A 16812-nucleotide genomic window follows, 5' to 3' on the forward strand; every position below is an offset into this window, starting at 1 on the left:
TACGAGCTGGGCTGATAATAATACTTAGTTGCCCTAATGATGTAATGTGTGTGCGTGTGTGTGTGTGTGTGTGTGTGTGCGTGTGTGTGTGTGTGCGTGCGTGTGTGCATGTCTGTGTGTGTCTGTGTGTGTGTGTGTGTGTGCGTGTGTGTGTGCGTGTGCGTGTGTGTTCAGGGCTGTTCCGGCTCCATCTGTGAGAAGTACGGTCTGGAGGTTTGTACCTGTGCCAGTCAGGATGGAAAAGATGAGACGGAACTTTGTCACGTCTGCTGTATGGAGAAGAGTGAGTTAATATCTATACCCTATCTGTACCCTGTGAGATATACACTATCTGTACCCTGTGAGATATACACTATCTGTTAAATATCTGTACCCTATGAGATATAGCCTATCTGTATGGAGAACAGTGAGTCACATGCTGATGTTGTGTGTTGTCTGCAGTGAATTTAAATGGTTTAATGTGACTGAACTGTCATGTGTTTCTACAGTGAATGCTAACACATGCAGTAGCATGGGTTTAATGTTAGGTATAACCGTGGTGTGTTTTTACAGTGAACCCCAACACATGCAGCAGTACGGGCTCAGAGCGCCTCCAGAGGTTAGGTTTAGGTTTAGGTTTAGGTATAATGTAATGTATTGTATTTACAGTGAACCCTAACACGTGCAGCAGTACGGGCTCAGAGCGCCTCATGAGGTTCTTCGGTAAGAAGGTGACCACGCTGCCCGCCGGTTCTCCCTGCAACGACTTCAAAGGCTACTGCGACGTCTTCATGAAGTGTCGTCTGGTGGACGCAGACGGACCGCTGGCCAGGCTGAAGAAAGCCATCTTCAACCCAGAGCTCTACGAGAACATAGCAGAGTGGATAGTGGTATGTATGATACTATGATGTCATAATGATTCGACCCAGAGCTCTACGAGAAAATAGCAGAGTGGATAGTGGTATGTATGATACTATGATGTCATAATGATTGACCCAGTGGTATGTATGATACTATGATGTCATAATGATTTAACCCAGTGGTATGTATAATACTATGATGTCATAATGATTCCACCCAGTGGTATGTATGATACCATGATGTCATAATGATTCAGTGATATCTATGATAAGATGATGTCATAATGATTCAACCCAGACAGAGCAGAGTGGATCGTGCTATGTATGATATGATGTCATATTGATGTATTTCTGAAAAATTGTGAAATAGTAGTTAGTTTATTTTATTTTTTATCAGTGGTCCTCAAACTTTTTCATGTCAAGGACCCCCAAAATTACCTGTATTTGGCCGTGAACCCCCTTCTCAAAATATGTTGTTCCAGGGACCACCCAGAAGCAAATCTTTGAGTTAAAATGTTCGCTTTTAAAAAGATATTCAAAGATTTGGTTTGGTTTGGTAGTGTAAAACTTTCATCGATAGCTTGGGAAACTCTGGTTAGGCAGAGAATGAGTTAAAGATATGAAAAAAGCTTTCAGTTCCTGCACTTATGATGGCATTAACAACTAGATATGGGATAGAACATAAGGACATTAACAGGGTTTCTCTATATAAGGACATTAACAGGGTTTCTCCTCTATATAAGGACATTATATAAGGACATTAACAGGGTTTCTCTATATAAGGACATTAAAGGACCTACACCATGAATTTTCACTTTTTCTATTTTAAAACCTTTTTTTGGGGTCCCACTGGCACCTTCTATCCTCACAGTCCTATTTCTGTACATTGTGTCTTTCTCTGGTTTTGGGAAGACTGAGATGAAAAGCTTTCCACGGGTTCTCAGAACAGTGCTGTTCTGAGAGTTGATCCGTGTGACGTCACACGGATTCCCGTTTTTTTTTTTTTTTTTTTTTTTCAATTTTTTTTTTTCCAAAAATTCTTTTTCAAAAAACTTTTTTTTTTCAAAAAGCTTTTTTTTTCAAAAAACTTTTTTTTTTTTCAAAAAACTTTTTTTTTCTCAAACATTTTTATTCAAAACATTTTTTTTTTTTTTAACTTTTTTTTATACATAAATACAATGCAGGTGGGGTTGATTGTCTAATGTAGATTAACTTTCTGTAATGTCTGGTCTAGCAACGGTCGCCCTGTGTCATTTGACAGTAGGCCTATAACATACAACATAGGCCTACAGTAGGCTATAATCAGAGCTGCAACATTATCCTATTTTTGTATTGGCCCAATATTAACATTATTTGTTGTCAACGTGGGGTCCGGGGAGGAGTGAAGAGGAGGGGAGGGGTGGAAAAACCCCACTAGATGCGCCCCTGAGCAAACAGAGGCCGTTTTGGTATTGCAGCTGGAGAGCCTCATTATAGTAGAGCTAGAACAAACAAAAAGAATGGTCAGAGTGTTTGGGTTAAAACCTGTCTAAGACTCAATTTTGAGCATATATTTATACAAAAAATATAGTTTTAAAAGCATGGTGTAGGCCCTTTAACAGGGTGTCTCCGCTATAAGGACATTAACAGGGTTTCTCTATATAAGGACATTAACAGGGTCTCTCCTCTATAAAAGGACATTAACAGGGTTTCTCTATATAAGGACATTAACAGGGTGTCTCCGCTATAAGGACATTAACAGGGTTTCTCTATATAAGGACATTAACAGGGTTTCTCTATATAAGGACATTAACAGGGTCTCTCCTCTATATAAGGACATTAACAGGGTCTCTCCTCTATATAAGTACATTAACAGGGTTTCTCCTATATATAAGTACATTAACAGGGTCTCTCCTCTATATAAGGACATTAACAGGGTTTCTCCTCTATATAAGGACATTAACAGGGTTTCTCTATATAAGGACATTAACAGGGTCTCTCCTCTATATAAGGACATTAACAGGGTTTCTCTATATAAGGACATTAACAGGGTCTCTCCTCTATATAAGGACATTAACAGGGTTTCTCTATATAAGGACATTAACAGGGTTTCTCCTCTATATAAGGACATTAACAGGGTTTCTCCTCTATATAAGGACATTAACAGGGTTTCTCTATATAAGTACATTAACAGGGTCTCTATATAAGGACATTAACAGGGTTTCTCTATATAAGTACATTAACAGGGTCTCTCCTCTATATAAGGACATTAACTCATATGCTGCCATTTAACAATACCTTCGTACTCTTTAACTGCCATTCGTCTCCATAGACTTCCATGTAATTCATAGTGCACGGATCATGCACACCCATGCCTAGATAATGCACCGCGTGTGTCCACATTGCTCACAGCTTTCAAACAAAAAAATCCGAATGGAAATCCGTTCAGGCATTCATGAGATAGCAGCCATTATGTTTTACACTGTTGTGAGCTTGGAGGTCTGCTACCTGAGTTGTATGGGGGTTGTATGGGGGTTAAACAAGCAATTTCGCGATCGCTATCATGCCTACTAACGTTTTTGGGGTCCAAAAAAAAATTTTTGAAAAAAAAAAAAAAAAAAAAAAATTGTTTTTATTTACGGGATTCACGGGCGTGGCAGGGTGGTACAACGGGATTTTTAAGGGATTCACGTTTTTGGCAGTTAATGAGTTAACAGGGTCTCTCCTCTATATAAGTACATTAACAGGGTCTCTCCTCTATAAGCACATTAACAGGGTCTCTCCTCTCCAGGCTCACTGGTGGGCGGTGCTTCTGATGGGCATTGCTCTCATCATGCTGATGGCAGGATTCATCAAGATCTGCAGCGTCCACACACCAAGCAGCAACCCCAAACTACCACCTCCTAAACCTCTACCAGGTAATAAACTACCCCAAACTACCACCTCCTAAACCTCTACCAGGTAACTACCCCAAACTACCACCTCCTAAACCTCTACCAGGTAACTACCCCAAACTACCACCTCCTAAACCTCTACCAGGTAATAAACTACCCCAAACTACCACCTCCTAAACCTCTACCAGGTAATAAACTACCCCAAACTACCACCTCCTAAACCTCTACTAGGTAAACTACCCCAAACTACCACCTCCTAAACCCCTACCAGGTAATAAACTACCCCAAACTACCACCTCCTAAACCTCTACCAGGTAAACTACCCCAAACTACCACCTCCTAAACCCCTACCAGGGAATAAACTACCCCAAACTACCACCTCCTAAACCCCTACCAGGTAATAAACTACCCCAAACTACCACCTCCTAAACCTTTACCAGGTGATAAACTACCCCAAACTACCCCCTCCTAAACCTCTACCAGGTAATAAACTACCCCAAACTACCACCTCCTAAACCCCTACCAGGTAACTACCCCAAACTACCACCTCCTAAACCCCTACCAGGTAACTACCCCAAACTACCACCTCCTAAACCCCTACCAGGTAATAAACTACCCCAAACTACCACCTCCTAACCCTCTACCAGGTAATAAACTACCCCAAACTACCACCTCCTAAACCTTTACCAGGTAATAAACTACCCCAAACTACCACCTCCTAAACCTTTACCAGGTAATAAACTACCCCAAACTACCACCTCCTAAACCTCTACCAGGTAATAAACTACCCCAAACTACCACCTCCTAAACCTCTACCAGGTAATAAACTACCCCAAACTACCACCCCCTAAACCTCTACCAGGTAATAAACTACCCCAAACTACCACCTCCTAAACCTCTACCAGGTAACTACCCCAAACTACCACCTCCTAAACCTCTACCAGGTAACTACCCCAAACTACCACCTCCTAAACCTCTACCAGGTAACTACCCCAAACTACCACCTCCTAAACCTCTACCAGGTAACTACCCCAAACTACCACCTCCTAAACCCCTAACAGGTAACTACCCCAAACTACCACCTCCTAAACCTCTACCAGGTAATAAACTACCCCAAACTACCACCTCCTAAACCTCTACCAGGTAATAAACTACCTCAAACTACCCCCTCCTAAACCTTTACCAGGTAACTACCCCAAACTACCACCTCCTAAACCACTACCAGGTAATAATCTACCCCATGCTACCAAACCACTACTAACTGGGAAAAATACATTGGCACCACATTACTCATACTTTTGCCTAGCAAAGTGATTTAAACTTTAAAACTCTCACACGACTTTGGACTTTTTCCGGCCAATAGGAACAAGCTGTAATTGCTGAAGACCCACCCCCTCTCTCTTCCTATTGGCTGTAATTGTTGAAACCCCACCCCTCTGTCTTTCTATTGGCTGGACTTTAAACAGCCATAACTCCAGTTTGCAGCATGGTACTATCTCGAAAATTGGTTACTGGACTTAGACCACCAATCGGGACGGGCTGTAATTGCTGAAGTCCCACCCCCACTGTCTTCCTATTGGCTGGGCTTTAAACATCCATAACTTTAGTTTGTAACATGTTACTGGTCTCAAACTTGGTGGGTTGTCCCACACACTTAAAGGGCCTACACCATGCTTTTAAAACTATATTTTTTGTATAAATATATGCTCAAAATTGAGTCTTAGACAGGTTTTAACCCTCAACAAACACTCTGACCATTCTTTTTGTTTGTTCTAGCTCTACTATAATGAGGCTCTCCAGCTGCAATACCAAAACGGCCTCTGTTTGCTCAGGGGCGCATCTAGTGGGGTTTTTCCAGGAAAAAAAGACGTTTTTTGAAAAAGAAAAAGTTTTTGAAAAAAAAAGTTTTTTGAAAAAAAAAAAGTTTTTGAAAAAAAAAGTTTTTTGAAGAAAAAAGTTTTGAAAAAAAAAGTTTTTGAAAAAAAAAATTTTTTTTTGAAAAAATGTTTTTCCGTGTGACGTCACACGGATCCGTGTGACGTCACACGGATCAACTCTCAGAACAGCACTGTTCTGAGAACCTGTGGAAAGCTTTTCATCTCTGTCTTCCCAAAACCAGAGAAAGACACAATGTACAGAAATAGGACTTTGTGAGGATAGAAGGTGCCAGTGGGACCCCCAAAAAAGGTTTTAAAATAGAAAAAGTGAAAATTCATGGTGTAGGTCCTTTAACAAGCTGCAGGCACACTCTCTACTCGGGATGTAAGGTCTTATAAATCTACTATCTCAACAGCAGCTTATATATCTAATGATACCTCTAATACAGACTGTGTAAGGTCTTATATATCTAATGATACCTCTCTGTGTAAGGTCTTATATATCTAATGATACCTCTCTGTGTAAGGTCTTATAAATCTAATGATACCTCTAATACAGACTGTGTAAGGTCTTATATATCTAATGATACCTCTAATACAGACTGTGTAAGGTCTTATAAATCTAATGATACCTCTAATACAGACTGTGTAAGGTCTTATATATCTAATGATACCTCTAATACAGACTGTAAGGTCTTATAAATCTAATGATACCTCTAATACAGACTGTAAGGTCTTATATATCTAATGATACCTCTAATACAGACTGTGTAAGGTCTTATATATCTAATACAGACTTTAAGGTCTTATATATCTAATGATACCTCTAATACAGACTGTGTGAGGTCTTATAAATCTAATACAGACTGTAAGGTCTTATAAATCTACTCTCTCTCCTCAGGGACCTTAAAGAGACGGCGTGCTCAACAGCAGCAACACGCGGCCAACTCCCAGGCTCCGCCCCCTCACGGGGGGGGCGGGCGCGGCCCCGCCCCCCAGAGACAGGGCCAGAACCTGAGGCCTAGCGGCCACGGCGGCGGTCAGAGAGCCAGCTCCCAGCAGCCTCAGCGGCACCGCGCCGCCGCGGGGGGCAGGGAGAACTACCAGATGGGTCAGATGAGACGCTGACCCCCCCCCCCCCCCCCCGCAACGCCTTGGCCCCTCCTCCTTGTGCCTACAGTGGGAAAGAACAACACATACACACACACACACACACACACATCACTCCATCCAAAGACTTAAAGGCCTGTCCCATACTCTCTCCGAAACCCAACTTTTCGTCTGGATAGTTCCAACTTTCCGACGCGCAGCTTTGCAAACTCTTAACTCGGGGGTGTAATGCTTTTCAGAAGTTTCGGGTGACGTCATTTTGTAGTTGAACCGGACCTTTGTTTTTTCCGACGAAAGGTTTGCTTTGGGAGAGAGAGAGGAGTACGGACTCGCCTTAGGAGTCCCAACGACGAGTCGGCCATCTTGTGTGTGATGTCATCCACGCGTACCGGCTGCTCTGATTGGCTCTGAACATGGTCGGCGGACATCTTTTTTCCCCCCCTCCCTTCTGAAGGCGTCCCCCCCCCTCATTAGGGGTCCATTTGGTTGCATCTTGTACCCTCTGACAGTTAAGGATCCCCCGCTCCCAGAAGGACCTCTGGCTTTTAGAGTGTTTGGAGACTGGTTTTACTGCCTCCTGGTGGCCACAAGACAAAATGATTTTTTTTTTTTTTTTACTTTGCTTTAGTTGTTTTAGTTTTCTTTTTTTCTTAAAAAGCCCAAGAATGAATGAGAAATTCTGTGGCACTTTTTGAAATTATGTACACCACACACACACACACACACACGCACACACACACACACACACGCACGCGCACACACACACACACACACACACACACACACACACACACACACACGGTCGGGACCAGCTGAAGGCAGTCTTGTGCATGTGACTGTACAGATTTAAATGTATCATAAAAAAATAAGAAAAAAACAACAAAACACTATTTCTTCTAGTGTAACGTGTAGAGTTGTTTGTTTGTTTGTTTGTTTAGTGTTTTGGGGGTTTTAGTCTCAGGAGTTCTTTTTAGTCTCTCAGGACTGCTTTAACAACGCCAGAGGAGAAGAGTTTCCACGGCAACCAGGTCCTCTTTCTGATTGACGGCGACTTGGTCCAATGACAACGCAGATCCTAAAGAAAACATTGATTCTCAAACTGGGCTCCAAATTACCAGTAAGGGTCCATTTGGTTCCATTTGTACACTCTCAGAGTTACAGACCTGTAAGGGTCCATTTGGTTCCATTTGTACACTCAGAGTTACAGAGCTGTAAGGGTCCATTTGGTTCCAGTTGTACACTCTCAGAGTCACAGAGCTGTAAGGGTCCATTTGGTTCCATTTGTACACTCTCAGAGTTACAGAGCTGTAAGGGTCCATTTGGTTCCATTTGTACACTCAGAGTTACAGAGCTGTAAGGGTCCATTTGGACCCTACGGACCTACGGTGGTGTACCACACTTTGAGAACCAGCGAATCAGAATCACGTGATTGGTTTAGCCAGGTTGTCGCTGGTCTTTTTATCATTTTGGTTAAAAAACGAATCTGTAAAAAATACTTTAGATTCTGTTTAGAATCTTTGTTCTTAACTCATTTAGTGCCACCCCTTTCACCACTAGAGGGCGCCCAGTGGCCAGAGAAAATCCCATAGAGATATGCTGGTATATGCAGAAGCCCTGCAGCCATGACTTGCCTGAACACTTTCCTTTGTGCATGACTGCATGTACAGGAAGAGGATGAAGTTAGCTTGAAGTTAGCTATTGGCTACCAAGCATTTTAGAAGCCTTATTTTCGTCAACTTAGCCATGATTAAACCTTGCACACCTCATGCATGGGAAAAAAACAGAGAAGAATGAGCTCTGAAAAATCCAATGCAATCCTGGATTGCATTGGAGTGGATTTGTGCAGTTTGTTCACAGCTTTCAAACAAAAAAATCCGATTGGAAATCCGTTCAGGCATTCTTGAGATAATCGCCATTATGTTTTACATGTTATGTAAACAAACATGGCTGCCCTGTATGTTAGATGGGGTTGTATGGGGTGGAACATGCAAAATCGCGATTGAAATCATGTTCACCAGATTTGATGGGGTCCAAAAAAACAAAACAAAAATTCAAAAAAAAATTTAAAATTTTTTTTTTTTTTTAATATCCCGAACTTGTTCGGGATAGGCACCCTGTGATACGATCATATATCCCGAACTAATTCGGGATAGGCACTCAATGAGTTAATACTAAACATTATCTGGTATTTAAATGAGCAGATTCTGTTTAGTATTTAAAATCCTAAAGGGACCTTTTTATTGTCTTATTGATTTGTTTAGATTTATTTTGTTGATATTGAAGAATAAAAAATAACCACTAATTGAAGCCCATGGTTTTACCTGTTGGGATCAGAAGGTCCATATATGGACATATATGCCCATATATGGATTAGAAGGTGAAGGAGCTCATGTTGTTTCCTTATAAGGACATATATGCCCATATATGGATTAGAAGGAGCTCTTTGTTTCCTTATAAGGACATATATGCCCATATATGGATTAGAAGGTGTAGGAGCTCTTATTGTGTCCATATGGTGTATAAAGGGGGGGGGGGGGGGGGAGGGGTTTCGAGGCTAGGCGGAGTCTAGCCTTCAGATTATTCACGTTGTAAAAGTTGTACAGTTACTTGGAGAAATTAGCATTTCATTTGAAAATGAAATTACATTTTTGATACGTCTTGTTTTATGTTTTTGTATCTAATTAATTCCACGGTAAATTGTTCAAAGATGTTCATATGTGACAAAAAAAGAAAAAAAATAAAAGATTTTCCTCTTAAAGGACGACGTCAGACATTGTCAGCTTATGGTCGTATAATTGGTCTTCACTAACGCTCTTTATTATATAATAGAACCATGTTTAACTGCTCTCTGGGAGCTTTTCCAACTTTTGTTATTAATTTTATTTGAATTATTATATCTTTTTTTTAACATGAGAACAATGGCTTCACTTCCCAGGAATAGAAAGCCTGCTGTTTCTGATTCCCCATCCATGATGTCACTGGTAGGCGGGTTTCTGAACTGTCCACAGAGACACAGAGTGAGACAGAGTGAGACACAGAGTGAGACAGAGTGAGACACAGAGTGAGACAGAGTGAGACAGAGTGAGACACAGAGTGAGACACAGAGTGAGACACAGAGTGAGACAGAGTGAGACACAGAGTGAGACACAGAGTGAGACACAGAGTGAGACAGAGTGAGACACAGAGTGAGACACAGAGTGAGACACAGAGTGACACAGAGTGAGACACAGAGTGAGACGACAGGTTTCTGAACTGTTAAGCCCTTATCAGAGTCTGTGGTGAAGAGCTTATCAAGGTGGGTTAAGGTTAGTCCTGTCACTGTGACTGACTGGTCTAGATCCACCAATCAGTGAACGGGGTGATGGGCCGATTTGTCTGATAGTAAAAACAGAGAGATGTGTCGGGACGCGCGGTGGAAAGCTCGTCACCGCGAGGAATGACGTAACGTTGTAGTTTTATGACTTAAAAAGACTACACCGACTCTGATAGGGCTTTAGTGGACAGAAATGATATCATTCTATTATCATTATCATTAGTGAGGACCAATTATACGAAGACAGGTTGGAAATGGCGGAAGTCGGCTTTTAAGATATTTCACTTGTGCTCGTTAAAATGGAGTTTCATCATCTTCATCATCATCATCATCATCATCAATGGCTAAAAAAGAAGATTGAGTTGAGTTAAGGTGGAGCTAGTGTTAAGGTGGAGCTAGTGTTAAGGTGGAATTAATGTTACATTTTCATTTCCTGTCTTTGTTCTCGTGGCATGGTTTGGTTTGACTAGAAGACATGCAGAATAATGCCTGTACATTTTACTTTGTTTTAATTTCGTAGTCTTGGTGAAAAAGAAAAGATTAAAAAAAATGTTTTTAGATAAACGTGTTTCACTGAAATGTCCAAATTGAGTTGAAAATGTCGTGGGTGACGGAAAAAACACTACTGTTCACTGTGTTCTATACAGTATCGCACATTTTTGTTCACTTTGAACATTTTTACTAAAGAGAAAAAAAAGGAAAAAAAAACATTTTAAATTGTATTGTGCAAAGAGATGTAATTTTTTGGAGTACTTGAAATGCATTAATTAAAGACTCGTTCAAAAACAGATCCTTGCTTACTGTGTTGTGTTTGCAGCTACGTATGTTTAGACCAGTGTTCATTCTTTCAGCACATTTACAAGCTCACAACGCGTCGCGTCCCCTAACCTCAGTAAAACTATGCCTAAACCTAACCTCAGTAAAACTATGCCTAAACCTAACCTCAGTAAAACTATGCCTAAACCTAACCTCAGTAAAACTATGCCTAAACCTAACCTCAGTAAAACTATGCCTAAACCTAACCTCAGTAAAACTATGCCTAAACCTAACCTCAGTAAAACAATGCCTAAACCTAACCTCAGTAAAACTATGCCTAAACCTAACCTCAGTAAAACTATGCCTAAACCTAACCTCAGTAAAACAATGCCCAAACCTAACCTCAGTAAAACTATGCCTAAGCCTAACCTCAGTAAAACAATGTCTAAGCCTAACCTCAGTAAAACTATGCCTAAACCTAACCTCAGTAAAACTATGCCTAAACCTAACCTCAGTAAAACAATGCCCAAACCTAACCTCAGTAAAACTATGCCTAAGCCTAACCTCAGTAAAACAATGTCTAAGCCTAACCTCAGTAAAACTATGCCTAAACCTAACCTCAGTAAAACTATGCCTAAACCTAACCTCAGTAAAACTATGCCTAAACCTAACCTCAGTAAAACAATGCCCAAACCTAACCTCAGTAAAACTATGCCTAAACCTAACCTCAGTAAAACTATGCCTAAACCTAACCTCAGTAAAACAATGCCCAAACCTAACCTCAGTAAAACTATGCATAAACCTAACCTCAGTAAAACTATGCCTAAACCTAACCTCAGTAAAAAGATGCCTAAACCTAACCTCAGTAAAACAATGTCTAAACCTAACCTCAGTAAAACAATGCCTAAACCTAACCTCAGTAAAACAATGCCCAAACCTAACCTCAGTAAAACAATGCCTAAACCTAACCTCAGTAAAAAGATGCCTAAACCTAACCTCAGTAAAACAATGTCTAAACCTAACCTCAGTAAAACAATGTCTAAACCTAACCTCAGTAAAACTATGCCTAAACCTAACCTCAGTAAAACAATGCCTAAACCTAACCTCAGTAAAACTATGCCTAAACCTAACCTCAGTAAAACAATGTCTCTTCGACATTTGTTTCACAAGATCTTCTTGTTACTTGCAGGGGAGGCCACGTGAAGGCTGTCGTCTTCTCCCCCGTTTTTTTTTTTTTTTTTTCTTAAAATCCCCTTTTTTTACCCCCATAATAAACAAGCAAAAGATTCCATCATAGTGTTGCACTATAAAATAGTGTTGCACTATAAAAGTAATGCGTGTTTCATGGTCACTGCAATAGTCCGGGAGAAGTGGGGGTGAACGTGGATTCGCCTGTAAAAGTTTTTTTCTCAACTGATTCTTGTAGCTTGGGGTCACCTCTTGAGGATTCAAGATGATGACCAGTAGCTGTGTATACATGACAGCTTCATTCCATTCTGATCTAAATAAACCCGATTGAAGGTATTGGATCAAGTGTTTACATGGGGTGAGATCAATCCGATCTGGTGTTTACATGTGCCCACTTTTAAATCGTGTTGTGATCGCATTTCCCTGTAACCATTAATAATAATAGTAATAATAATGGAACCTAATGCAAATGCACAGCCCCACCAAAGTGAAAAAAGCTGCAATGCTCTTTTAATTAGATTATTGGGGATGTGCGTTGTTCTGTATACATGTAGGCCTATCATTATTATAATCATCATCACGTCACAATCCATATTTGCGCCCGACGGCCCATAGAACATAGGCTTCATGGACAAGTGCATTCACGATTATAAACAAAAAGTCTGTAGGCTAGGCCTATAGTTAAATACTTTTAAAATCGACACGTATATCCCCAGCACTGCATGGGCCATTATTTGGTTATTTTTTTCTTTCTCAAACTATATAATAGTAATAATAATCAAAATGTTATCTTATAATAAATGTTATAATTATTATTTTAATTGTTGTGAACACCCAGAAAATAGCACATTGCGATCTATTAGACCAAACCTCATTTAAAAAATATCAAGAGTGTATGAAAGCCTTTTAAAAAATATACTATTATTTATACTAAGGGAATCTTTCTCCAAAATAATCAATTACCGCATGCCAGCAAAGACGCATGCATCTTGGTCTGTAGTCAACTGGACTCGCTGACGTGACCACTGAACAGCTCCACTATCCTGACATTAAACCATTATGGATTGCATTATGATTAAGCCTTCTGCATTCCCCTTGAACCTCAAAATAATAAATGGATTACTTCTTCAAAATGTGGACTGGATAACAAGAGGCAGCAACAGTAGGTAATGACTTATTCTGATCCAGCTGGACTTATATTGGCCAGTCTTTCTCCATCACAACGTTTTGCCATTAAAGTAGGCCTACTCACGCAAACTTTGCATTGTAGCAACGTTTTAGACAGTAATGAATGATGGTCCCGTCAGTGCGCAGAGAGCAGCAGACTCCTTTTTTTTTGGTGTCCTTTGGCAATCTGTTCCCCGACGCACACGCGTCATGGTAGCGCAGCACTGGGCTGGTCACCATATACATTTGGCTTAGAAGTGTCTGTCCACAGGGCTGTGAGCTTGTAGATTTGCTGTTTTAAACCTAACCTCAGTAAAACTATGCCTAAACCTAACCTCAGTAAAACAATGCCTAAGCCTAACCTCAGTAAAACTATGCCTAAACCTAACCTCAGTAAAACTATGCCTAAGCCTAACCTCAGTAAAACTATGCCTAAACCTAACCTCAGTAAAACTATGCCTAAACCTAACCTCAGTAAAACTATGCCTAAACCTAACCTCAGTAAAACTATGCCTAAACCTATAGCCCTAACCCTAAACCCTAAGTCGGACTATTGAGAGGTCAGACTTATGATCAGTCCCCGCCTTGTGAGCTTGTAAATCTGTTATTTTCTATCAGGAGTGGACCACACATGCTATGGGACTGATGACAGCTTGTAGATCTGTTATTTCCTGTCAGGACCACACATGCTATGGGACTGATGACAACTTGTAGATCTGTTATCTTCATGCTATGGGACTGATGACAGCTTGTAGATCTGTTATCTTCATGCTATGGGACTGATGACAGCTTGTAGATCTGTTATCTTCATGCTATGGGACTGATGACAGCTGCAAAGGCAGCCCAGGCTGGACAGTCTGCAGTCTCATCTGTAGTAAAAATACATACTGTATCTACTACTAAATAAACATGGTAGGTTGAAAGGTAAAGCTCTGTCTGATGATGATAAAGTGCAGCTCCTTGGTATCATGCTTGTGATGAGGAAGCTGCTCAGTCTGATTTTACAGTGTTGGCCTTTCTACCATTCTTTAGATTTTGATGCGCTGGGGTGGGTCACGTTTTTTTTTTTTTTTATATATATATATATTATTATTTTTCCTTGGTGTTTTGCTGTGTTTTTAAACGTTTTTGAGCATATTCACATTTAGGGCCTTTTAGCATCTTGGGGAGAACTTCTGGGGCAGGAAGTTCTCTTTTAAGGTGGGGGTGTCGAGAGCTTTTCCAACTAAGCCACCCAAACACACATACTATGAGTTCCCAGTGCATTTTACTCATGCGTATCTTTACTTGTCCGAGCGTTTCAGGCAAAAATCGTTTACTTTATGAAAGAAACATGAGATTTGGCACACAGTCAGAACATGCCATATGGAACATTTTTGGCTATAGGGGCATCGCAGATTTGTCTTGGGAAACTTGTGGGAGCCAATCAAAGTTGCTCTCATAGACTTAAAGTAAGTACTTAAGTAAAATAATACAAAAAATAAATATGCTTTAAGTAGCATGTGAGGGGTCAAACTAGGTGTTATTCGGGATATTGAAATCCAATGCAAGCATTTGTTTTGCACGAAAAACATTCCTTTCCGAGAAACGGCCGCCACAAAACTTTGAAAAGTGATGACTCATCACTAAACCATAGTTTTATGGGGTTCCATTTTTAGCCCAAGGAATGTTTTTCCTGCAAAACAAATGTTTGCATTGGATTCAGAATCCCCCAAAACACCTAGTGTGACCCCTCACATGCTACTTAATGCATATTTATTTTTTGTATTATTTTACTCTATAGTAAAGTCTATGAGAGCCCAACTTTGATTGGCTCCCACAAGTTTCCCAAGACAAATCTGTGATGTCCCTATAGCCAAAAATGTTCCATATGGCATGTTCTAACTGTGTGCCAAATCTCATGCTTCTTTCATAAAGTGCACGATTCCATCAAAATACTGCCTGAAACGCCTGGACTATACAAAGAACTCCATCATCAAACTACAGGCAGACTGGGTTTGAATATGGAACCTTTGATCATTAGACCACTCAGGGACGGATTAACCCCCGCGAGGGCCCCTGGCTGAAACATTTTTAGGGCCCCCCCCCCCCCACCCTCCAACATAACCCCCCCTCCCTCCCGAAGCGCACTACCCAGCACAGATGTTAAGCGATGATCATCTGTGGGCCAAGAAATAACCTGTAGACAACAGAGGAGGGGCCCACACATTTGATTTTTAATTAACGTAAAATTTAAAGGGGCACTCCACCACTTTTCAACCTATGTTCATATAATTGATCCTCACTCAAAATAGCTCTTCTTTTCTTTTTTTTCTTTTTTTTTTTTTTTTTTTTTTTTTCAGAGGAGGGCTGTGGGCAGGTCAGAAACCCATAGTCTTGTGACATCATCGATTGCCAATCCAGCTTATAGAAACTGCAGGCTTTCTATTCCTGAAAAGTTGCAATTTTAAAGTGGAAGCCATTGTTCTCGCGATAATAAAAATCTTTTTTTTTTTTTTTCAAAAATATTGATACATTTTTTTTTGGAAAATGATGATGTCACAAGACTATGGATTCTGAACTTCCCACAGCTCTCCTAGGAGACTTGGACTAAGTAGAAAAAAATTGTGATATTTTATCATCACCATTAGTGAGGACCTATTATATGAAGACAGGTTGAAAATTGGTGAACTACTCCTTTAATAGTAAATTGTAAATGACCACGCAGCCCAGTTCCCCCAAGGGCCCCTGAGCGCCAAGGGCCCTTGGTAACGGCCCCACCGGCCCAATGGTTAATCCAGCCCTGAACCCGGGTCGGGAACATGACGGTCGATGTTCACTTTGTTCCCAGGTTTACATGGGTTCGGGCAGAGAGACTTATTAACACCCTACAACTACACCAACATTCACATTTCACAAACAAAGTAAACCCAGGAACTTGACGGTCAGGCAGGGCCGCCGCTAGGGTAGAGGGCCTTTTTTTTTTTTTTTTTTTTTTTACATAATCACTTTTTTTTAACAAATGACCTTCCATCACAGACCTAACATCTAGGTTTGCTTACATGATGAATCCTCCTAAATAACCACGGCATGGACTGTAGTGGTGGAGGGGGTCTGGGTTTTGATTCATTGATTTAGTTTTGATTTCATATTAAATCTTCACACAAACACCGCTGTAGCTGTCGCCATAATGGGCTTATAATTTGTATGTCTTTTGTTTAAATGTGGTTATTGGTGAGTCACTGTATTATTCAGGGTTTGGGTTTGATATCTAGTGGCGCCACCTACCGTTCAGGTAGCGTCATTGAATTACCTGAGCTGAGCAATCATGGTAGCTTTGAAAAGCACCTGTGGGCTTGAGAAGGCCAGAGCAGACAGACATCACAGGAGGAAGGAGCTCCCTTTGTGAAAGGGGCTCACAATATGAACTAGAAAAGAAAATTTCCAAGAAATTTTAAGTGTGCCTGCAGCTCGCTAAGTCTGTGCAACCTTGTGTAGCGGTTGGTGTTAGCATTAGCGTTACATTTTTTAACATTAGCATTTTTTGCATAAGCTTTAACATTATGGTTCTTCATATGACACCACCCACAGCCATTTCGACTAATTAGTGGCGTTTTGGCGCATTTTTGGCCGTTATCACGGGTCGCACTTTAACGACAGTTTTTTTGAGAAAAAATTGTTTTGTGAGAAAAAAATTGTTTTGTGAGAAA

General features: G+C 40.6%; 1 protein-coding gene across 3 annotated transcripts in view; it reads left to right on the forward strand.

Moving 5' to 3' along the window:
- The window catches only part of LOC308294857 (disintegrin and metalloproteinase domain-containing protein 10-like), a 53177-nt gene extending 42375 nt beyond the window's left edge, over positions 1-10802 (forward strand). For all 3 annotated transcript variants that reach the window (XM_080737748.1, XM_080737749.1, XM_080737750.1), the window contains 4 exons: positions 175-283; positions 649-869; positions 3610-3736; positions 6491-10802. In XM_080737748.1, coding sequence (XP_080593874.1) covers positions 175-283; positions 649-869; positions 3610-3736; positions 6491-6717 — 684 coding nt within the window. In that variant the 3' untranslated portion in view covers positions 6718-10802. The remainder of the gene's footprint in view (positions 1-174; positions 284-648; positions 870-3609; positions 3737-6490) is intronic.
- Positions 10803-16812: the final 6010 nt, after the last annotated feature.

Source organism: Nannobrachium achirus, assembly GCF_963921795.1.
Source record: "Nannobrachium achirus genome assembly, chromosome: 11".
Lineage (NCBI taxonomy): Eukaryota > Metazoa > Chordata > Actinopteri > Myctophiformes > Myctophidae > Nannobrachium > Nannobrachium achirus.